Source organism: Siphateles boraxobius, unplaced genomic scaffold (assembly GCF_051911475.1).
Source record: "Siphateles boraxobius isolate OS27281-9 unplaced genomic scaffold, OSU_SipBor_1 130, whole genome shotgun sequence".
In the NCBI taxonomy this organism is placed as follows: Eukaryota; Metazoa; Chordata; class Actinopteri; order Cypriniformes; family Leuciscidae; genus Siphateles; species Siphateles boraxobius.
The window spans coordinates 19,686,875-19,711,115 of record NW_027508734.1 but is presented as its reverse complement, the minus strand read 5'-3'; the positions used below and the strand labels follow the sequence as shown (position 1 = coordinate 19,711,115).

At 38.1% G+C, this 24,241-nt stretch overlaps 2 protein-coding genes across 6 annotated transcripts in view; both read left to right on the top strand.

Annotated features, from left to right (window-relative positions):
- The first annotated feature begins 30 nt into the window (after positions 1 to 30).
- Positions 31 to 3,198, top strand: tmem9b (TMEM9 domain family, member B). Its single transcript, XM_077228492.1, has 5 exons — positions 31 to 612; positions 907 to 998; positions 1,110 to 1,218; positions 1,309 to 1,443; positions 1,870 to 3,198. The coding sequence occupies exons 1-5, from the start codon at positions 514 to 516 to the stop codon at positions 2,023 to 2,025; spliced, it is 591 nt and encodes a 196-aa protein (XP_077084607.1). The 5' UTR covers positions 31 to 513; the 3' UTR covers positions 2,026 to 3,198.
- A 131-nt stretch (positions 3,199 to 3,329) lies between these two features.
- dennd2b (DENN domain containing 2B) overlaps positions 3,330 to 24,241 on the top strand; it is an 89,152-nt gene continuing 68,240 nt past the window's right edge. The window contains exon 1 of one of the 5 annotated variants that reach the window (XM_077228435.1): positions 3,330 to 3,506. The gene's annotated coding sequence lies outside the window, so the exon portion shown is untranslated. Of the gene's footprint in view, positions 3,507 to 7,902; positions 8,403 to 24,241 lie in introns of those variants that run through there. The other 4 variants (XM_077228436.1, XM_077228440.1, XM_077228434.1 and 1 more) reach the window with 4 other exon arrangements.

The window sequence follows — 24,241 nt, the reverse complement described above, 5'->3', positions numbered from 1 at the left end:
CGTCATTCAGGTAACACCTGACTGTAACTTGATGATATGAGTATTTTATGGAAAGCTGTGTAGCCTGGCTACAACGCGATGTGAATGCAACATCAAGTCTTTCAAAACAGTGTAGTTTTTACCGAGTAAACAGCAGAAACGGCGACAAACTTCAATGGCACCTGGCACAAACTCTGGCAGCTGCCAGGTTGCAACTTTCGGTAGGGGCGCTGCGACCTGCCCATAGACAATAAAAGACCCCTATGAAAAGACTGCCGCTGCCAACGCTGTAGTGTACGGAAGAATGGTTCCCACTCACATGTTTCCGGAGGAAAGTGGTAATGCGCGGACCGGCTGCTAATGGTCAGCTGATGTGTCAGACAGAGTCCAGCCCTCGAGCTTTGTTTTGTTGATGTTTAATTGGACCAAAAGTCTTCTAGCCATTGCATGCGTTACTAAAGGAATATTTACTCGTTATTCTGTAACATCTCTCTTCATTATTTGACAACATTGTCTTAAGCGGAAGCGAAAAAGATGAATCGAGTGACCCCAAGATGCGCTGTCAATATGTTGACGTTTTCATCGCTAGTGTGTTTTCTGCTGATATTATATGCACAAACATCAGAAGCTAAGGTAAATTAGGACATGTATCACTGTATTTTAATAAATTAGCTAAATTAATTTTGTTGTTGGGATCATATTGTTTTTGTGGCAGAGCTAACTAGCCGTTAGCATGTTTCAATGTTTCTGCGAATTAAAAGCGTGAAAAACTCGGAATCGGAAAGCAACACTTTCTGATTGCAAACCATGTCAACTGTTCTACAAACTGACAGATGTATGGTAGACGGATTGGGCCAGTAATTGGTTTCATGTCATTCATTGGTGTACATATATATAAGCTTGTGTATCTGGGGTTACTTTTCTCAGAATTCAGAAGACATCAGGTGCAAATGTATCTGTCCACCCTATAAGGAGATTGATGGGCAGATCTACAATCAAAACGTTTCCTTGAAGGATTGGTAAATGATTTACTAGGCTTAAAAAGTGACTACAATACTTTCTGTAAATAACTAACCTCATGACTCTCTATCCACTGATCCATAACGCCTCAAATATAATCATTTGCACAGCAATTGCCTTCATGTTGTGGAGCCAATGCCTGTTGAAGGCAAAGATGTGGAGGCTTACTGTTTGCGTTGTGAATGCAAATATGAGGAAAGGAGCTCTGGAACCATCAAAGTAAGTGCAATGTCTTTATATGATAGATACAATATAAAAAAATTGTTTAAATATTAGCTAAATTATCTTTCACTTTTTTTATTTTTACAGGTCACTATTATAATATATCTATCTATTCTGGGCCTTCTGCTTTTGTATATGGTCTATCTGACACTGTTGGAGCCTATTTTGAAGAGAAGGCTGTTTGGCCATTCACAGCTCATTCAGAGTGAGGACGATGTTGGGGTAAGTGTTTTGTAACTACTTTATGGATTCAAGATTTCATTTAAGTTGTAAATGTTGGTAGTTTGGAAGAAAAACCTGTGATGATGGATGAGTATAATGAAATCGATTTTGGCCTGGTTTCACAGACAGGTCTTAGATTAAGCCAGGATTAGGTTTTAGTTTAATTAGGACATCTAAGTAGCTTTGCTTTAATAAACATGCCGTAGAAAGAAAGAAAAAACATCACTGATGTGCATCTTGAGACAAAACAATTGAACCAACATATTTTAAGATATCCCAGTGCAAGTTGCTTTGAGTTAAAACATGCATTTTAGTCCAGGACAAGGCTTAAGCCTTGACTGTGAAACTGGGGGTTTGTGTTTTTAATTATAGGCATATGGTATAAAGTAGAAATAATGTGATAACATTACACTCTTTTGTTAAAAGGACCAACAGCCCTTCGCCAATGCCCATGATGTGCTTTCCCGTTCTCGCTCTCGCTCCAACATGCTCAACAAAGTAGAGCATGCTCAGCAGCGCTGGAGGAGGCAGGTCCAAGAACAGCGCAAGTCTGTCTTCGACCGTCACGTGGTTCTCAGCTAAAAGCATTCACAGTCTGGACTGTTATATGTTGGTTCTGGTACTGTGCTGAAGGCTGGGTCTTCTCCATGATGTCTGAGCAGCCCCCAGTGACCCCAGTGTGTACATCTCTTTTTGGTGTGTGTTGGTTTGTCGTCTTGACCAATGCATGCGACAAAACCTTGTTTATTATTAGTCTTGCTTGTTATACAGACTGTTTGCATTAATTATCACTGTTCTTGCATTTTGAAATCATGCACTCTGAAATTAGCAACAAAAAAAGTTTACTTCTACTGCAGTCCAGTCACACCGAATTTGATGTGATGATAGAAGTGCCAATTTCCTCAAAATTTGCTGATCCATTTATTCACAAAATGTTTTTATATAAATTTCAGAATTGACACTAAACCCAAAATATTGAAATCCAGTCTTTAGTAGTTTATTGTACATAGTAAAATTCCCCTCTCTCGCTCTTCTCATTCTTACCTTGCAGTTTACTGTCAACTATTATTGGTAAATAATAATCTGTGGATGTGTTTTGTCATTGTCCCCCAATAATATGCTATTTAATGACTAACTTCCCAGGTCAGTTCTTCTCTAGCTTTGTGTAGATTCAGGTTCTTGATTCATGATGGTGGAAAAATATTCAAACATTTTTTTTGTTCTTAGCACTCTTGATGGACAGTATTTTTCATGGCACATTCTTTGAAGATTTCAGAATTATACTCTTTGTCATTAATATGTGTATATATAATAATTGAAATGTTAAGGTAAATGGTTTAACAGAGAGAGCTGTTTTGACCTTTTGATTTACATTACAGTTCTCTTAATAGGTGAACTATGGTTTCCTGTGTCAGACTCGGTTTGTTCCTTTTTTTTTTACTCAGTTTGTTCCTGCCATATCAGCATTTGCAAACCCGCTGCTCAAATGACGTAGTTCCGGTTAATGGTAATGGTACTTTGAATCCCCAGGAGGCGCTGTTTTTAAGTCTTTTTACATTAGCCCTTGATTCATTTATTATTAAACGCGCAGTTATCTTTAGTATTAAACATATAAAAATAATTCAACTAAATGAAAGTCAACTGCAAGCTATTTTAGTTCTAATGTTTGGAAAATTCTCATATGCTCACTGACTATACATCCAGATATGCAGGAACTCATACACCACTTTAAAATAATAAACAGTGAACTGTTAATTTAAAGTGTTTTGCTGAAAAGCTGAGCGTATTACTTTAACTGAAAGTATTTACCTCATAAACGAACTGGACAAAGTGAAATAGCGTTACACTATGCATATCACATTTCTCATCATTTCCTGCGCTTCCTCCTCCTCCCAGCCAAAAGTCCTGGGACAGACAATTCAGCGCGCACTCCACTGAAAACTAACTTACGCAAACTCACAGCATGGATATGTGAAAAGGTAGCCTTGGCAACGTAAGCGTCACTTACACAGAAAAGGTGTGGATTTCTTTGTCTGACTGCCTTCTTTATGTTCGCTGCTCCTGTGAGTAACTCTTTTGAATTACTTGTTTCGTAAATGGATGAAAAAAAATCTCACAAAATGTCATTAACGTTAAAACTGATTGTAAAAGACCTAACTAGCCCGCAGAGACCTAAAGAAAAGCACAACAACAGAACAAATACAGTGATATATTAATAAAATATTAATAGCATAAATTACAGAAAACATGGCATGCGTTTTGATGTGAACAATTAAAATTGACAAGAGACTCAAATGTTTTTTGAAGTCGCCAGAACAAAGGCGAGACAATTTCCTTAATCATAACAGATATATCGGCTATAATACACACGCTTATGAGAGCGCAGTGCTAATCAGAATGGACATTTCATCATGTGCATTAGAGAGATTCGTAAACTCCTCTGTGGTGTTTTACTGTGAAGCAGAAACAAGGAGGCGCTCTTAAACCATCTAAAATCACCAAGAAAATTAATAGACGCTGTGACGCTATGATAATGATCAGATTTTTTTTAATTAATGATTTTTATGCTAATTGGTTGAGTTTTGCTATTAGCCTACTACTGCAAGTAATATCTGAAATTTAGATTCCATTTTCAGTCTGACCTAAGACTTCCAGCAACAGTTCACTGTTTGTACACTTATAACACCATCATGTGTGTATGTCTGTCCCCCAGGGCCACAGCAGCTCTCTCTGTTCCTCTCTCTCTGTCTCTGCCTCCCACAAGGCTGTCTTTGACTGTCCTTTCCCTCTGCCTTATCATGGTTCCTTGACAGATCTATCTCAAAAAATGTTTCTTTTTGGTGTGTCCTTGTTCCTAATGTAATTCTTGTCACTGCCACATTGCAAGAAACTCAGAAAACAATGGTGATGTCAAAATAAATGTGCATTTTTAAACATTTTGTCAGACATATTAACATTATGTTTAAGTGTTATTATTGCAATCAAAATAATAAATAATAAGCTAAATTATAATATATAGTAAATAATAATAAATTTTAGCATATGCTAACTAGGATACAATTAAAGATAACAGTTTATGGTAACTATGTTGACAGATAATTTTTTTTCATGCTTGTGCTCAAGTTCATGCAATTACATAAAAATATTATGTATCTATCTTATCTCTCTCTCTCTCTCCCCCCCCCTCTCTCTCTCTCTCTCTCTCTCTCTCCCCCCCCCTCTCTCTCTCTCTCCCCCCCCCTCTCTCTCTCCCCCCCCCCTCTCTCTCTCTCCCTCTCTCTCTCTCTCTCTATATATATATATATATATATGATTTATTTTATGAAAACAAGTTTTATTATCTCACACAGTTTTGCTTCTGTAAGTAAATGTATGTTTTTATTAATTTTTTTAATTATTATTTTTACACATATAGGTTACATGGGGGAATAAAGACTCCCGTCACAGAATGACCCATAATACCAAAACATTTTAACTTATTCTGAGCATTGCCATTATTTCTAGACAATATTCTGCTTTGTATTTTCAAATGCCTGAACAGAATGATTGTGACAGGAATGTTTTGCGGTAAGGGTGTGTTAAACATTCAGGACTGTTGCAAATGGATACTGTTGTATTTTGGAGATTTTGTGGGTTTTGCTGAACATGACTAATGATGAAGCCCTTATAAATGTGTTCAAGGAATGGGAAACAATTTAAAAGCTCTGGCATAGGGGCCTAATGTTCCTTATAACTACTTAAACAGGTGTAAATTGTACTTCTGACTTGTAATTGACTTGCTACTGGAAATGTAAGAGTATTTGAAAATAAATACAGAGACGTAAGGAAATACCTTACAAAACCAAATAGTTATTATGTTTTCCATCATGGCAATGTAACATGTTAATCTCATTGTATAATAGTTGAAAGGTGCAAGTGCCCTGGTAATGCTTTGCAGTATTAATCCATCAGAAATTAGTTAAAAAACAACAGAATGATTCATTAGTATTATACCCTTGGTTGAATCACTTAAAGGGCTAGTTCACACAAAAAGGAAAAGTCTGTCATCATTTACTCACCCTCAAGTAGTTTCAAACCTGTATGAGTTTCTTTCTTCTGCTGAACACAATAGAAGATATTTTGAAGAATGTCTGCATTTTTTCCATATACTCAATGGAGTCTATAACTGTTTGGTTATCCATATTCTTCAAAATATCTTATTTTTTGTTCAGCAGAAGAAAGAAACTCAGGTTTAGAACAACTTTGGGGTGAGTAAATGATGACAGAATTTAAATTTTTGGAATTCAGATTTTTTTTTCTGCACAAAACAACAAAACGAAGGTATCTGCCTTGTTTTGTGGTTCCAACTGCTGGGACCATATCGAGAATGCATTATGTTTCTATTGGGTCAACACTGCAACACAGCAGCAATGATTAGAAAAAAAGGCTGTTTGGCTTTTAGATTAGTCCATATCTAGCAAACATTTCCAGCCACATATTTTGGTGTCATGATCGCCGTAACAGGCATCCTCTACCATGGGAGATGTTTAGTCTGGGCCTCGTGGTGTTCTTGAAAAAAAATCAGGATGCAAGGTTAAATATAGTGAATGCTCGCTTGAAACGTGAGAATAGCATGACAAGCTAAGATATGACCTTAGCAAATATACAGTGTACCAAATTTCATCTGTCTTATTCATAATAATATGGTTTTGCAATAGAAATACTATAGTTTCAGCAGGTTTATTGTCTGTCAAGGTTTTGCAACAAAAATACATTTCTGTATTTCCTTATAGAGTCTGGTCCAATTCAGTATTTGGACTGACCCAACACTAGAATTATTTCCCTCTCAAAACTCCTGGAGTGAATGACTGTTCTTGGAAACGAATGAAGTGATGTTCTGTGGCGTAACTGTCCCTGAGCTATTATATCAGCAATTTAATACAGATTTGAGGAGAAATTCCCACATTGTGTTTCAACACACCACATTTCTGATTAGGTACTGGTACAATTTGATAGGGTTCCAGAGAAAGTCGTCATCATACAGCTTTTGTCAACCACAGACCCCTGCTTCTTATTGCGGTTGCTTATTTGGCAGCAGGTTGCTTATTTGCACAACTTTCAGTCCAACAGAGACTGCTTTTAAAGCATCAAATCTTATTGAAAGTGGGATTTTAATATTAGACTGGCTTTTGACAGAACTTGGAGGATCAGTTTAAAAAGTGATGTTCAGATTGTGCAAAATTTGGCATTTTACTTTTTTCTTCCAGTTACACCTATAATGTGAAAAGTTGGCAGGCTTGGTTTGTTCTGTATTCTGAAGTTTTGTTTGATAGATTGACAACTGTCTGTCAACTTAAGAGACTCAACAGCTGTTTTTTAAATAAAATGTCACAAACTTTATATACAAAGTTAATGTACCTCTATACTTAATGGAGCTTTCTCTCCAGTCTTGTCCCCAAGTACGCTTTCAAAGGTTCTTTGTCTGTTTGTTCTCGAACTTATACTTCACATACATGTGATTGCATACCACAGTTTAGACAGCTGTTTGCAATGTGTTATGCTTGTCCTCTACTACTGAGAAACTGAAGATGTCTGGCACATATGGATAATGGTAAATCAGGGATGACTCCACAGAATTTGTGTTTATATAAAGCTTTTTCAGTAATCAGTAAAAATTAAACACAGCAGCAAGAAAATCAATCTATAAATGTTGCTCACTATGACAAGTAGCCTATTCTTCACATTATCTTTTCTCAGAGCGAGCCTGTGCCATCTTGAAAATGGGCCCCGCTGGTGTACATAATGTCATAATATTAAATCATCCATACAACCACTGTAGACATGTGACGCGGAAGGACACTGCTAGAAATGTTATATCAACTACTGACATAACTCTGTGTAAATATTTATTTAGTGCAGCAAAATGTTGTTATTCAATAATTTTGAATATATAATTCTATAAGTAAAAGCAGATTTTGTATAGGCTAAATGTTGCTGGTTGGGAAAAGCCTTAAATTAACAAACGCTGTTTCTGGCATTGCCTACAAAACGGCTTTAAACACTAAACAGCAAGCGAGAACCTAAGCAAATAAAAAATTAAAAAACCCACAAAATATGATTTTCAGTACTTATTTTCTCAGCACTTTTGATCAAGGTGTGAAATCTGTGGATAACAATATTGCGATAAACGCTCTTTTCGTGTTGCCAGCACCGCGGCATGAATAAATTATGCAGATTGTTACTGTTAATTTGAACTGCTTTACAGATAACTGCTTTTATAGATTAGATATGAAATTGTTGTTGTAGGTCTATATAACTTACACTGTTTTATCAGGTGGTGAATATTCAGCATTAAAATAAAATGAAATAGTGAGATTCGCGCGCGTTTTCATTTAAGCAAGATTTGAGGTGGAAAAAAAAGTAATGGCCAGATTTATGATAATGTAGCCTACGATTAAATTTCACCCACTTCAAAAATATAAGTCTAGCAAGCTGAAGTAGGCTACTTACCCTGTGCGAACACCCTGTGTTTTGTACGACGAGCTAATTAACGCTACGTGTTAAAAGCTATTCTTTGCTGTTTTTCAGTGGAAGAATGAAGGAACTATCAGGCAAAATAGTTATGTGTGAAATGTGAAAGGTATTTATTCTAACCGCGCTTAATTTGCCATTGCAGCGTGTAAAGTTCAGATCCATGTGGCTCAAGAGAAGAGAGTTTAGTTTCGTGTGGGAGGCTGGAGCGCGAGAACCTGGAGTGGCGAGTGGGGGGCAAAACAATCCGTCTCCTTGGCAACTAGCTCAGCCTTCTGCCAAGAGAGAGTTCTCAAGTAGGGAGGGATTTACCCCGCTTGAAAGGACATGCCTGGAAGTTTAGGGAAAAGTTCCAGGTATTACCGGCAAATCGATGATTTTTTGCAATCGCTACGAGTGTTTGTGAGACGCTGAACAAAATGGCAACATCAGCGGGACGTTTCATTCAGGTAAAACTTTTATCTCATTCTAGTGGGGTTACATTGATTGAAAATGAGCACATAATCGCAAACAAAGGCTGTGTGTCAAAACCTAGTTCGCTTTCTTGATAGAAAGCATTTTTGAGCATCATTGGAGCAAAATGATAGTCGCGTGGCACATCAAAATGCTCAAAACATGATGCCAATAAATGCTAACTTAACTCACTTGGTTTAAGTCACAGCCAAAGTAAATAGTATGTTTTAAATGTAGCCTAATTGTGGGTCAGAACATGACTTTTCTTAAAAATGTGGTTGAAACTGTATTAAATCAAATGAGTTTACCTTATTTGGTAATTTTTTTTTCCCAATTCGTATTAATGTTGGTTGTTTACTCAAACGTTTAATAGTTTTTTTTAAAAGTTTTATTTTATTTGAGGAATAGTTTGGTGCCCCAAGGTCAAGTCTTATTTATAAATGGATAGAGCTCAAAAAGTTTGTGGATTTGTTTAGTGGCCAAAAATACTGTTGAGTATTGTATTGTATGTAGCTCAAACAATTGAGCAATGCCAAGGTCATATGTTCGATTCCCAGGGAATGCATACATTGATTACAAACAAAGTATACCTTGAATACAACGTAAGTCACTTTGGATTAAAAAAAAAAACATCTGCTAAATCCTTTAATATAAATATACTGAATATGTTGAATGAGAGAGTATTGATGGCAAATGAGTTCTTCCTTAATGGCACATCAGTTATTCCCACTAAAATCATGCACTTATTTGTGCACACCCACTGACACATGAATGTTACATGATCACTGTAGATCACAAGTATATAGTGCCCCCTGCTTTCAGCTTTGGCAGTTACTGCAGCTGCAAGCCCTTTTTCCTGAACTTTCTGAACAGACGGTCTATTGTGCTATTGGAACAATGACCCTTCCCTCTCATTGGTCTGGATTGTCAGCTCAACCATGGGAGCCACTCTGTTCTCTGTCCAGTTCTTGCGCAATATGGATAAGGGTGGGATGTCACCAAACCTTGAATAAAATGCACAGCCCTGCCACTATAATGTGTATTAAAATCTTTTCAGAGTGTTAAGCTGTAGTTGATCCATAACTTGTCATTCCAGTCTGAATGTGATTTCGTCCACAAACTGTCAGCTGTAATAACAGTGATGCAAGGACTCTTATTTACACTGGATCTCATGTGTCAAAAAGTGCAATGCAGTATTACGTACAATTGTGAATTTATGCACTTTCTTCCCAGATTCAGTATCGTGTCTTATAGAGATGCAGGGCTGTTTTGCTTATGCACTTTATCTTTTAATTTAGTAGTTAGATAATAGTAATTGTTTGGCTATACTTTGTGATTGCATTTTTTCTTAGGATGTATGCTAAATGAAAGTGATTCATCCATGAGAGCAAGCACTATAACTAAAGAACAATTTAACTAGTAAAATTCTTTTCAATGTGGTACATTGAATGGACATTGTTGCCTTTAAAACACTGTGCATTGTTGTTTTCATTTTGACGGACCTGTAATTTTTAGACACTTTAAAAAGGCAACGCGTTGTGACTTGCAATGATAGTGGGATGGTTGACCTTCAGATTACACAATGTGCTTCAAAATGTGTCCTATCTAGGCCTTAATAAAACACTTTACTTTCATCCCTTGTCTAAGGTTTATCATAGCTGTCCTTAAATAACTTTTTCAGTCTAGGGTTGGGAGTTATAACAAGGAACTTAGTGTAATTTTTGTGTGTCATTGGTACTACACAGAAACAGCACCTGCCACCTGTCAATCCGGCAATTATTTCGGATATCCGGATTATATTAAGTTTACATGAATCAGTGTTATTCTTATGGGAGAGAAGGTTTTTTGTCTTGTTATTGTGTAACATCCTCTAAGTCTCTGTCTGAGATTCTACTCTGTAAGCTAGCTATCAAACACAATAGACTATGATGCAAGTCTGATGCATCAATGCATAAAAGTCTGGTTTCCTTGCATTACTCAAATGGTGGTTGTTTAAAGGTAAAGTTAATATTTCCTTGCTGAATTAAATATTAAGTATTTCTGACTTATTAACTAACATTTTTTTTTAACATTTTGACCATCGATATTACATCAAAATGTCAACTTGATCTTCCTGTGAAAACAACTTGTTTCTGGTGATGTATGCAGTACATCTCCAATCATTTAGTCTGCTTAAACTCAACTGCAAGCCCACATTAATTTTTGAGTGCAATGGCCACATCTCAAAATCCAATCAAACCGATAGATAGAAACAAGTCCCCGCCCTACACCTTTAGGTAAGCCGTTTACATCACAAAAGGAAGAAAAGATTTGGGTAACACTTAAGTTCAATTCCAATTCACACTATTAACTCGTTGTTTATTAGCATGAATACTACTAGGCTATTAGCTGTTTATTAGTACATAAAGCACATATTAATGCTTTATTCTGCATGACCATATTCTACATCCCTTAATCCTACCCAATACCTAAACTTAAAAACTACTAACTATTAATTAGCATTAATTAGAAGTTTATTGAGGTAAAAGTCATAGGCCTAGTTAATAGTGGGAATTGGAACCTAATCTAAAGTGTGATCAAGATTTGTCGCTACTTCAGTTTCATCGTGACTTTTTTTAACTAATGGTCGACCAATATATCGCCACAGCCAAAGTTTTTATGTTTCATACAAACGTGTTACTCTGCATGTGACTGTCTGTCCATGCAAATTGAATGCGAACAGGAACATGCATGATCAACAAACCTTAAACCCTTGATTTCAAGCTATGCTATTTTCAGTTGCCCACTGTGTCATATTCATGTAATTTTCACTGAAAAAATAGGATTCCCAGTGCAGACAAACTTACAGGATTACTGAATGTCCTGTTGGTTACAGTGTTTGACTCCTTTTTTAAATATTTTTAACAATTGTTAAAAATACTGTAATAATATTACAGAATCAAGAAGTTGTAAACTATGTCTATTTAGTTTATGGGTTCATTTTATTAAATAATTAGTAAAATCAATATAAATTATGAATTTAAATTATATCTTTATATAGCCAGCCACCCTGCTCTCTAAGATATTGGCATTGGCCATCAAAAAAATCGAAATCAGTTGACAACCACGGTACACTAACTTATGTTTTGTGAATGGTCATAAACAGAAAGCAGTTCTTCCACACGACGAATGCAGTTTTGTTTATTAACCGCTAGAGCGGCAAAATGTAGCTACATAGTGAACCTTTAAGTCTTGTTTCTTACACAATGTATGATATGGCTTGAAATACAGTCATGTAGACTAATAGGCTATTATGCTACTTGTGCATTTGTTTGTCTTATTTTGTTGTTTTGGAGCTTGACGCATATACTATGAATAACTATGTAACTATGTAACTAGGTAACTATGAATTGTTCTATGAAGAAGAGCTGTAAAATTTCTTCAAAATGTGTGCTGCACAAAAAAAAGTATTTATTACTGGGATTTCATAGGACCTCTATAAGTTTTATGGCTCAATGTGAGCAGCCGTTCTGTCTTCAGTCTGCCTGATAAAGGACAATATTGTAAATCCTGATAAGAACAGTGTACTGAGTTGTTTAAGGAAAATGACTGCTTTGAGTCTTTTAAACCGAATGCACTCATGTTTCCATACACGTTTCTATTTTTAGTGTTCGAATAGTAGAAGGCTATTAGGACAAATATGGTTTTGCATTGCAGTTTTGATTGAAAGTCATAAACGAATTGAAGTAACCCAACAATTTGTATGTTTAAGAAACACTGCTGTAAAAGCCATCAATTACATTTGAGCACTGAAATCAAATAAGATCCATTTGCCATTGCACTTTATGAGCAGCATTCCACAATTTCCTCAATGTGTGAATGAATCTCTCCTTTTGCTAGTGACTTGGAAAACAAAAAGAACTGTAAACAGCTGAAAGTCAGGAAAGACAGAGACTGAAAAGGGCTTAAAAATTGGTTCCATCTGGCCTGTCCAGTCAGCACTATGGGAGCAAGGAATCGTGGGTATATTGTGTGGGGAGTGTGCAGCTGCTGAGATATGTGACAGGCCAAGTTCCACAGTTCATGAAAGGCTCAGAAGGAAAGACGTTTAAGCAGCTCAACAGGGTACAACTATTCCCTCCACCCCACAGCCCCCAACCTGGATACAAACCCTCTGTCATTATTCACAGGCTCTGCGGACTTGGGATTGAAACCAAGTGAAAGGGAAACAAAAGACACCCCCTTATGCTCTGCCTCTTCCTTTTTCCCTGTCAGACTTTTCAGGGAAATTTTAATTAGCTGTGCCAGAGGGATTCGTCCAGGTGGGAGTGTGTTTAAAAAACTCCTCACGATACCACAGACGCATTGATCATCTTTTCTTGCCTCAATCTAAACACAACGTGCTTGGCTGATAACAGCAGCATTAACGTACCTCATGCAATATATAAATCTCAGCGAGAGCCCTGATGAGGACCATATGACGGTGCTAGCTAAGAGTCTGGAAGGGGGGTCCCTCTTGGCTCTGGTATTTATGCTGTAATCTAACCCCCATTCTCACACAGTCATGTCTGATTTGGTAATAACAACATTGACTTTATAGGCTATGAGTAAAGAACGGAGAAAGAGTAATCGTCTCTGGTGCAAAATGGTTTCTGGTGAATGCATAACCATGTTCATTGCCTCTTAGGGGTTTTGAAGTGTAGGTGCAGTTGAGAATGTGCAGTGGTTTGCTGCTTGTTTTAGAGATGTTAAAGTTAAAGTGGCTGATCAGCAGGGACCGTTATGGCAAATGTAGGGTGAATTAGGGTAATCTGGGAGACCTTAGATCTGATCACATTAAATTGGAGAAGTCGAAAGTGCAAAAAGTCCCAGAAGACCCTAATTCACCTTGTCGACAGGAAAATTTAATTAAAACTCAGGTCTTTTTTTGGGAGCTTTTCATCTAATGTGCACAACAATGTGCATTTTGCCTGGACGCAAGTCAACCTCTGCTTTTCAGGTCCAATGAGTTGTTTAATTTTTCGACGGAAATAAATAACTTTATGGTCAATGATCAGCAAAACGAATAAAGCTTCAACCCCAATTTTAATGCCAACTCTATGGCTGAGTAACTAAAATATACCTTGTAGTGTCATGTTTATTGACATTAAATGAGTCTCTCCCTATCAGTTGAAGAATTCCTCCTCTTTCAGAAACTCTGATGTGTTGAATGTGTGCCTTGACGGATGGGGCAAATATTAGTGCATTCCTTTTGAATAGAGTACCGCCCCGTTAGCCAACTGACCTGTCATCGCTGACAAGAACATGGCCCGATGGTCTCGTCTTCAACCCTGAACATTCCTAACTGTGTCACTCACCCGAAGAAGCTCGTCAGATAGTGTTTGTTTGAACCACTGATAAAGAAGCTTACTTTTTAACCACACTCTGTTCAAGGATAAATCAAACAAAGATGTTCTGTCTTCTGTTGCTAGAATTGCAAATGGAGCTGTTTGTGACTGTGAAGCTATTCAGTCATGACATCAATTTGTAGGCCAATCCAGAAGGCTAGTTCACCATCAGTTCCCTTGGTAATTTCGAATGCTGTTTTAAAGGGGTCCTATGGTTTTCCATGTTTTTTAACTTGATCTATTGTGTAATGTTGCTGCTAGATCATAAAAAATATCTGCACCTAAATCTGCATCTAAATAATCCGCGCCCACGGAATATGCAAAAAACGAGGCAGAGTCCTGATTGAGCTGCATTAAAGAAGATGAAGAATGTTGATGCTATGTCGAAGAGAGACTCCCACCCCCCCACCCTGGTTCCAAAGCCTCTTAAGGTGGGAATACTTAGAGTGGTTCAAATTTATTTTTTAAACTGTTCCTGAACATTATAACTCCAACATTTATCTGTGCGCTGCACATTTTATGGAGAAAACTTGTTTTCTGTTGCTTTTGTAAGCTCTCGCTTTTGTAAGATGGTTCACCGCTCCTTAGAAAAATAAACCATGGTTTTGTTACTGATGACTGTTTATTTCCTTAGTTTTCCGTCAAATATCACAATTAAATTTACTAAAAATGTACCACTATGAAACGTGCGTATGCAGTCCATTTTGCATGATCCTCTTGTTCATTAACATCAGGGTCAGGGTCTGAATCAGGCTTGAATTGGTTTGAAATTGACACCTGTGGCGAACAGGACGGCCGAGGGACGTGAGAGAACGGCGCAAGGCCGGTGGTGCAATTGCTAATGAGCAACACCTGTGAAGCACACCGGTCTCGCATCTCTCACAGAGGAGCGGAAGCATAAAGGAGGAGCGACGACGTTGATGATTGAGAGAGGAACAGGCCTGTATTTTAGTTGAGTTTTGGTTTTTGTATTTGTGTTTTATTTTAGCCAGCAGTCGTTTATTTTAGCCAGCATTCGTCCGCGAGGGGCTGCTGGTCGTTATGTACCAATGAAGGGGAGGAGCAGGGAGCGGGGGACTCCTACCGTCTGCCCAAGGCACCCGAGGAGCTGTCGCCGTCCATCGGGCGGCGGAGGAGTGTCGAGCCGTCCACCGAGGGCTACCCAGCGTCACCGCCAGGCACCAAGGAGAAGATCGCCCAGCTGGTGGAGGACCAGATGGCAGCGTGTTGTGCGAACCAGACCAAGTTTTTTTTTCCTCTCTCCCCTCTCTCGATCTGTCGCTCCTCATGCTTCCGTCTCCGTTTCCCTCGGGTTGTCGGTCCATACCCCCAGGGATTGCCGCTGCCGGGGGGGGGGTATGGGGGAGTAGGCACAGGCTCGGGTGTACCCCCCGGTCTGTGAGGGGCGATGGGGGTATGTGGCGAACAGGACGGCCAAGGGACGTGAGAGAACGGCGCGAGGCCGGTGGTGCAATTGCTAATGAGCAACACCTGTGAAGCACACCGGTCTCGCATCTCTCACGGAGGAGCGGAAGCATAAAGGAGGAGCGACGACGTTGATGATCGAGAGAGGAACATGCCTGTATTTTAGTTGAGTTTTGGTTTTTGTATTTGTGTTTTATTTTAGCCAGCAGTCGTCCGCGAGGGGCTGCTGGTCGTTATGTTTATTTTGGGTAAGCCAGCAGTCGTCCGCGAGGGGCTGCTGGCGGTATTTTAGTTTGTTTGTTTTATTTTAATAAAGTATGTTTAAATGTTCGCCGGTTCCCGCCTCCTTCTTCCCTGAAAATTGCTACAACACCATCCTTAATATTTACACTAGAGCAGAACTTGCAGTTAGGGGGGGGGTGGACAATTCCAAAACAGCGCTAAGCGGTGCCAATCACGACATTGGGCCAGCTAACCAATCACAGCACATTTTGTATTTCGGAAGGAGGGGCTTCATTGAAACAGGACCTAGACGGCGCGTTCGAGACAGACTGGGGAGAGAGTTGCTGTAATAATGTAAATTATGTGAAAAATATGCGTTTTTTTAACAATCAAGCATAAAAACTTATTCTAGTACATCCCAAAAACAAAATCAAGACTTCGTAAAAGGGCATAATAGGACCCCTTTAAAATAGCTTTTATTGGTTTGAGTTAAATAAGCTATACAAAAAACTTTCTTATTGGGTTCTACATTGTAAATTGTGTAGTCATACTTTAAGCCGAAAGTATACTTCACATTTGACATTCACTTGCCGAATATACGAATAGCCTAGCCTTTCAAAGTAGGCCTACTCCATTCTTTCGAGAAGTTGTGACCACTAAAAATGTCTTTGAACTCATTTAAATTAGAGTCACGAGTATGGCTGCACGACAATGGTTAAACTGATAATCACAAATATTTTTCTCAAAATTTATAATCATGATTATTGTCATTTGAGGATTTTCTTTTTACATTTATTCAGAATTTTTGCACTTTCATGTAAGCAAGCACACATTAAGAGAACGTCAACTTGTATACGTAGTTTAATTTCCCCTATCTAGTATTCTGATTTACACTTAGTAAACATTACTGAATGTAATAAAATGCGACTTATCCGGGACTTACGTCTTTTTTTCTCAAAAATTAAATTTTATATGTGTAGCATATTTTTTTAACCATGCAGCAAACATTTTAAAATATCTTGTAAAATTACTTAAAAAATTACCAATTCTTAATGTCGGTTAACTTTTAACTAGTTAATTATGAGCGTCTCCATTAGTCTTGTTTTTTTTTAACTGTTGTGCTAGTGGTTGACCAGTACAGGACATAAATGTTCTTACAGATTTTTAGGGCCTTCAGACTCTAGAGTTGTGTTTGGGAAAAATATAATGTAAATGTTATCCTGTCTATTGAATCTATGGCAGATATGATAATCCAAGAACTATGATTCCAACGATTTTATTTTCATCCAAGTCTAAATAAACATAAATCATTTATTGTCTTTTACAATATTTAGTATGAATTTTTAAGGTTATGTGGTTTTCTGGCAGTTTCTCAGAGAAATGGGAGCAGCTCTTGCTCTTCCTGTTGTAGATCAATATCTGAGAGAAAGAGCTGATTGTTCCTCACTGAAATAGTGCCACTGTGCAGATGAAAGAGTCACATGGTTACTGAGCATATTAAACATGGAAACTGGAGTAATGAATCATATTGATGAATGTTTAATGATGCCAGCTTTTAGAGCAAGCTAAAATAAATATGACCGTTGTTTCCTGTGAAATCAATATGTTGTAATGCTTGTATGCCGGGATTATGAGTTCATGGCTTTGGTAATTACATTTAATGTTTTAGTGATACATTATTGGAACAAACCCTGCTTCTTTGCAGTCATCCATGCAGAGCAGACTGACGTGGAACAGCGTCTTTAATAAGTAGATTGTCAATCACACTCAGCAGGTCTTTTTTCCCTTCCAATATTTCTTGACATAAGCAGGTTATACGTCTCAGTCAATTTGCAAGTCATAACTCGTTTTATGAAGAAATTACTTTTACTTTTCTGAACTACATCAACAATTCTGTATCCAAAAACTTTTAGTATCTTTTAGTTTAAAGCTGAAATAGGTGATTCTCTACAGAAACATTTTTTGTTATGCTGTTTGAAAGTCTCCTCATGTAGCAATCACTTTGTTAAGTGGTCTAAATGTATTTTTATAAATATATATTGTCTGTGGAAGGCGTAGGTCCATAAAATGTTCGTTCAATCATTGCATTTGGTCCGAATTAAATAAAAGCATGTGTTCCCTCAGTCAACGTGTGTTTGCAAACCACTGCGCAGCCTGTTCACGCAGACATCATACGTCATCAGATTGTTACTTACGCTGTGTAAACAGAGCGAGCATGGGAGGCAATCAGTTGTTTACGTTTGTTATTGTAGTACTGTTACTCACTGTACTGTAAAGTTTTCTTCCCGGTGAATGACACATGATGTAGCCTAATCCAATAATGTTGCCTCTGATCGTCTCGCTTCTGGTCTGTGCGCTTTCATGTGTTTTGGAGGAGGTGTGGCTTTGGACTAGGGGTGGCACGATCCGCTTTTTTTGCCTCTGATACCGATTCCGATACCTGGGACTCAGTATTGGCCGATACCGATCCGATCCAATACTAAAATAATAATTAAAAAAACAGTGCCAAACTACCTAATAAACTGTATTTGTATGCCTCACTGTGGGGAAGAGACTGGGATTATTCTTTTGTTAAAGGCATCAAAGCTTGACTTAAACATTATTTTCCTTACTTTGTAAAACAATACAGACAAAATATATACTATATAATTAAAATACATTTATTTTAAAATTTTAAGCGCAACTTTTTAATGAAGCAGCAACATATGATACATAGATTGGACAGAACAACTAAGGCTATCAATAAACTGGCATTGCGCAAAAGTATTGTAATATGAAAAGCTCCAATTCAGAGCGGCACGAAACCTTATGCGCATCCCGTGCGCAGAATGATGCGCTCGAAGCAAAATGGAGTCACGGCGCGCAGCGCGTAGCATTGAAACGTTCAAAGCACAAAAGTAAGATATACATATATTTCTTTATTTATTCATTAGTTTGAGCCTTTTAACAGTTTTAAATTTCAGTTAATGTGCGTGTGAAGAGCAATTATATCGCTCTCTACTCCAGTGTTGTGATCACTGAGGAGTTGTGTTGTGATCTAACAGACACCCGGTTGAAAGTAACATGTGAAACTCCAGCACGTTAAAGTCCTTTTATGCGAAACCATAGACCTTTATCTACATATCTACAGTATAATAATAGGAACATTGACTCATCTTGGAGAGAGTTTCATCGTGTTGACTGTTTTACCCGAGCGCGACGCGCTGTTTGAGTGCTGAGAATGACTGACAGCCGCAGCGGAGGTAAGCACTTAGGTGAAGATTAATTTAACGATTTAAATCTGTACCTCACATTAAACTATATGTAATGGCTTCAGAAATCTTGGAATACAGTACACGAAAACATTATAGTGCTTTATAATGTTTTTGTGCCTTTTGTGTTGTATAACAATAACATACGTAGGCTATACAATATCGGATCGGATTTGAATGGTCTCGTCTGGCGATACCCGAACAGGTGTTGTGCCGAATTTCGACCCCCTGCCAAATTATTACCCCCCTCGTTGAAGTCAGTACCTGATTGCCTAATCCTAACCCCACCCCTAATCCTAACCCCTTCCCCACAACTAATCCTAAACCTACCAATGCTAGGGGGGTAGTAATTTGGCGGGGGTCAAAATTCGGCACAACACCGGCAATTATTGCTAGTATCGGAGCAATACCGATACTGAGTATCGGATCGGCGCACCCCTACTTTGGACGGTGATTTGTATTGGGAGGGTGGGATTGTATGCTTTGAATGTTAGCAGGCTAAAGTTAGCATGTCCCAGATCACCTAATGCACCTTTAATTGTAATTTTAAGTACTGAATTTGTATTGTGCTTTTTGGAAGAAAAAGTGCTCTGCAGTCTCAATGATAGTGATGCTTCGATAGTGTACAATATTTCCATGTTCAGCATCCTTTATTTTTACAGCTGTTAACCTTTCAACAGCTCAATAAAAATATTCAGTCTGGTTGGAAAAAATATGTTCCGGAAAAATTTAGCCTCCCAGGTCATAGAAAAGAAAATATTTTCATTTTCAGTTATGTTTGGTCATAACTTTATCTTTTGTTTGCAGCTAGAGTGATTTTTGTAAAAATAAAAAAAACAACCTTTTGAAGTTTTGAGCAGGAAATATTCTACGCTAATCACTGTCAGTCAAAAGTAACCTTAGGGCAGCTTATTTTGTTACAAATAAATCTGTGGGAAAGTCAACTACTACTGAAATAATGACCTCCCATCAGACTTTTTAACTCAGTGCCTAACAAATTAGATTATTTAATTAGTATGAAACTTGTTAAATCACTGCCACTGAAATCTACACCATTTAGGGCTGGAAATATGACCTAATATCAAAATCTCGATTAATTGAACATTTTACTTTGAACGTTTTTTTGCTTTGTTTTCCCCCCTTATAGTTCACTGACAAGGTGTGTACTGTAAATATGCTCAAATATTAAATATGGGATATTGTATTTCTAATGAAAGAGTGCATTTCTTTATCTTTGTGATTTTAAAATAATTGAACCGGGGCTTCGAACTCGGATTGCCTTGTGCAGAGCTAAGGCAAATGTCATGGCGCTTTCCACAGTGCGATTGCTCCTTCATAACAGCTCACTTTCTCGCAGTTATTTTGTCAATGGGTGATGGTCGTAACATTTCTTACAGATTTCTGCTCGTTCTAAACCAGATACAGATAAATTAGCACAATGAGAGTACATTTATTTGAATGCATTAATGAAGGAGTGATTGTGTGTGTGAATTAATCCCTCTATTAATTGTTAAGCTGTGGGTTGTAGTTACTTCAAAAGTAGAAAAATCTATGCTATAACTGTGGAGTTTCTAAGCTACATTAGTGATAAATCACAGGACAGCCTTGACAGTGCCAGTTTAGTGGTATTATAGCAGAAGAAATCACGATATTATCAATAATTCATCAAGGTTGAAAATAAACTACAGAAGTCTGAATATGAGTGGATAGGGGGCCCTCCAGTTAGATTGAAAATGAAGATGCATGTTCTTTGCAGTCCTCTGAAACAGGAAATGGCTGACAGAAGGAATGCTGTCTCTCCTCTCATCCGTCTCTGTTGGGCTTTTAGTTTTGCTGCTGGTTGGCCGACTACTACATACAACAACTTCCTGTAAACAAGCCCCCAGTGCACCCAGTTACACCCAGCCCCCTCTGTATTTGAGTGCTTGTAATATTGACCTCCTTATAAACCATAAACAGCAGTACGAGTGAACGCATGCCAAGACGGGAGGTGCTCCTTCTGCATGTGGAAGATAATTTCTTCCCACTTCGGTCTCTGATGAGGCCCTTTAATTTGATGGTAGGAAGTGGCAAGTGGTATGCACATGGCACTGTGGTTGTGAGGGGTGGCTAGTTAAGATGCCTCTTGGCGTGAAGACAGTTTGCAATGGTTGTGTATGTGTTGGTGTGAAGAGCTTGTGATTGTGGTGAGGAGAACATCTAAGATCATGGTTATGTCAAAAGGAAACTCTGGATTCAATACAAGTTAAAGTTGGCAGTAAATGGAAATTCACATCTCTTTCTGAAATGCATGCAATTGACCTTATTCTGAATGAATCAGCCATGATTTTGTTTCAGCCATTTATGTTTCTTTTTTCTTCCCCCCCCCCAACTGTGTAATTTTTAATCAAAATGTCATAACTTGATCATCCTGGTCTAACAACAGACTTCTCTCTGGTGCCGGACTTCTTCAATCATTTAGACCTTAAACCCCAACTCATTCTTACAACTGACTGCAAGCATTTAGATCTGCCTCCATCCAATTACCAACGATGGATAGAACCAAGACCCCGTACTACATTTATTTATTTATTTATTACACTAGGGGTGTCATGTGTCACACTACTGCAAGGATGAAGACACAGAGAATGGCGTTAACAGGTTTTATTTTAGACACTGTATGCAACTCCTGAATACAGGAATGAGCTTCGAGATCCACACAGGGAACACAGGGAGAAGACTTGAACTTGAGTCCGTCTTGTAGATACTGGAAATAGCTGACCACTAGAATCCTGATAGAGATCCGCAAATTCCACTGTAGAACACAGAGAGGCGGTTTGGAGAATCCCGGGGAACCACCGCACACAGAGGCTGCTTGGAATATACACACACACTGGGAGGTTAGTGTAGAAGGACAATACTTGCGTAGATATATTGAGGATACTGGAACCAGACCGAAGGGTTTAGGAACCGGAGAGTCACTGGCATCAAAAGACGAGACCTGACAATGAGCTGTAGACTGACTGGGGTTTATATGCAGAGCTGGCGTGGTGAGTGAAGTGATGAGGGTGCAGGTGAGGTGAATCAGAATTCCGGTGATTGCGATCGGGACCAGGTGTGTTGGGTTGAAGCTGGCTGGGGTGTGTCGTTGGGTGAATCCGTGACATCATGATTCCTCGATTAAATTTGAGTGCTCGATTTAAAAAAAATCCTCGATTTGCAATTTACCCATGTCGATTAACCGGCAAAATCAGTGGCCCATTCCAAGGATGAGAATCCATGAACAGCATTATTAAACCGTTTTATAAGGCTGCACGATATATGCTATACATAATATAGCATAAGTGCCATTTTGAAATCACAAACGCTGCGATTTAGTTCATTTAATATATGTACTGCGGGTTTTAGAGTGAAGTTTGACGCATAAATTATTTGCATGCGTGCAGGTTACGCGTTTCATCCAGGTCTTGGAGCGGCTCAGAGCGGCTCTGTTGTCCATTCACAGTAAATGCTGCTCCACACGAACTCAGTCTCTGCATGTGCTCCTTATTTGGGTTTCTAATAACATGCATTTGGGAACGCTTATAAAGTCTGACGTGCTTTGTGTTTCATAGTGAAGTGTTGCAGTGTTATCATTTACATGTACAGTATATCATTACATTTTAGGATGGTTGCGCATCTCAACAGCTCGGTTAAAAAACACTACCTCTGCATTTTTGCTGCGTTAGGTTGTTTATAACATCTGGGATCACAGCGTGCTGAAATGCTGTTCAGGCAATATTGAACAAGAATTTGAACATGCTGTAAAGTGTAACTAAAACAATCACCAAGCCGTTGGCACCCTCTGCAGGCATTAATTACATTATGCACAAGGTTGATTATGTTTATGTCAATGTCAAGTTTTTTTCTATAGTACAGTTTAAAACAATTTAGAGTTGACCAAAGTGCTTTTTAGGTATATTATGGTCTATAGTATCTAATGCTGCGCTCAAATCTAATAACACAAGAATAGCATGATGACCTGAGTCCACAGTTAAGAGAATGCCATTTAAAACTTTCCACAAGACTCTGTACTGTGATATTTCCTAAAACCTGACTGAAATATTCCAAAGCTGTGATTTCTGTTCAAATAACTCTGCAGTTGTTGCAGTACTATTTTCTCTATGATTTTCGAAATAAAAGATAGTTTGGAAATTGGTCTAAAATTTGACAAGTCAGAAGGATCAAGATTTGGTTTCTTAATAAGAGGTTGGACAATAGCATGTTTCAAACCGTCTGGCATAGTCCCGGCGATAAGACACTAATTAATTATGGACCATAAACTATGTCCGACAGTATCTAGAACTTGTTTAAAAATATATGTAGGTATCTTGTCCTGCTGCGAGGTGGTAGGCTTTAACTGATTGACCACTTCTTGGAGGGTTTAGGAAATGGGTTCAAACTGGGCTAAAACACTGGAACAAATAACTGAGTCACACGGATCAAACAATGGTGGTTGAATATGTGATCTAATATTTGCAATCTTGTCTATAAAGAAATTAAAAAAATTATTGCAAAATGTTTGTGACGAATTTGGGAGAACAACTGAAGAGGGATTTATAAGTTAAGTGTAGAAAATAGAATTTTTGGCCTATGCCATTTTTTTGTAATGACCTCTGAAAAATATTTAGTCCTAGCTGCTTTTACTGCTTTTTGAAAGGTTGACAGTGAATCTCTTAACATTTCAGAAGACACCTGGAGCTTGTCTTTTTTTCCACCTCCGTTCCGCACTTCTACAGATCTGTCTTAGGAAACGAATACTATAATTTAACCAAGGCTCTGATTTTGGTTTAACAGTTTTATGTTTTAAGGGAGCAATATCGTCCAGAATATTTATACAGGTAGAATTGTTCTTCAGCACTCATTGCCTCTAAGGGACCTTCTAAGTTACATGACTAAGATGCCTCTTTAAGAAAAAACTGCCCCGGTGTCAGCACCAATTTTCCATTTTGTAAAGGTCTGAGGGTTTACAGATGGACAACAGAGAGAGGTTGTAAATATAACAGGTTTGTGGTCTGTAAAACTGACAATATTTTTTATATATTATGTATTAAATTATGCATTTTAGGATGGTTGTTCAATAAAACCAAAATAATTTACTTGCTTTATTTATTACTTTAACCAATTATTATTGGCTCATTGTTATTTTATGTGTGTTAAATAATTTTAAAGGCTATTTTTTAGGGGTGTAACGATACATGTATTCATATTGAACCGTTCGGTAGGAGGCTTTCGGTAATCGGTACACATTACAAACCGAACGATTCGTTGGACCATTTTTCCTGCCGACCAAAATCCGCGCTGCCGCGACCACCACAACATCAAATGGAAAACGTAATAAAAGTGGAACGAACCTGCGCTACTCATTATTTTGAGCTTCACGGACCATTTATCAGTTTGGACCAATGTCAGTGCTGCGGGAGCCGATCTTGATCAAGTGACACTGTTACTACAGCGCCAAGAGATCCAGCAAACAAAGCATTCGAATTCGCCACTTAAGTAATAACATTGATGCGAGATCTATCGAGAAGCATTAAAATTTCTCCATTATTA

Bases quoted from the DNA above. Each gene is read 5' to 3' on its own strand.
- tmem9b (XM_077228492.1), top strand. From the start codon at position 514: ATGAATCGAGTGACCCCAAGATGCGCTGTCAATATGTTGACGTTTTCA. The intron at 999-1,109 runs GTAAATGATTTA...TCATTTGCACAG, and splicing joins AACGTTTCCTTGAAGGATTG to CAATTGCCTTCATGTTGTGG. The intron at 1,444-1,869 runs GTAAGTGTTTTG...TTTTGTTAAAAG, and splicing joins AGAGTGAGGACGATGTTGGG to GACCAACAGCCCTTCGCCAA.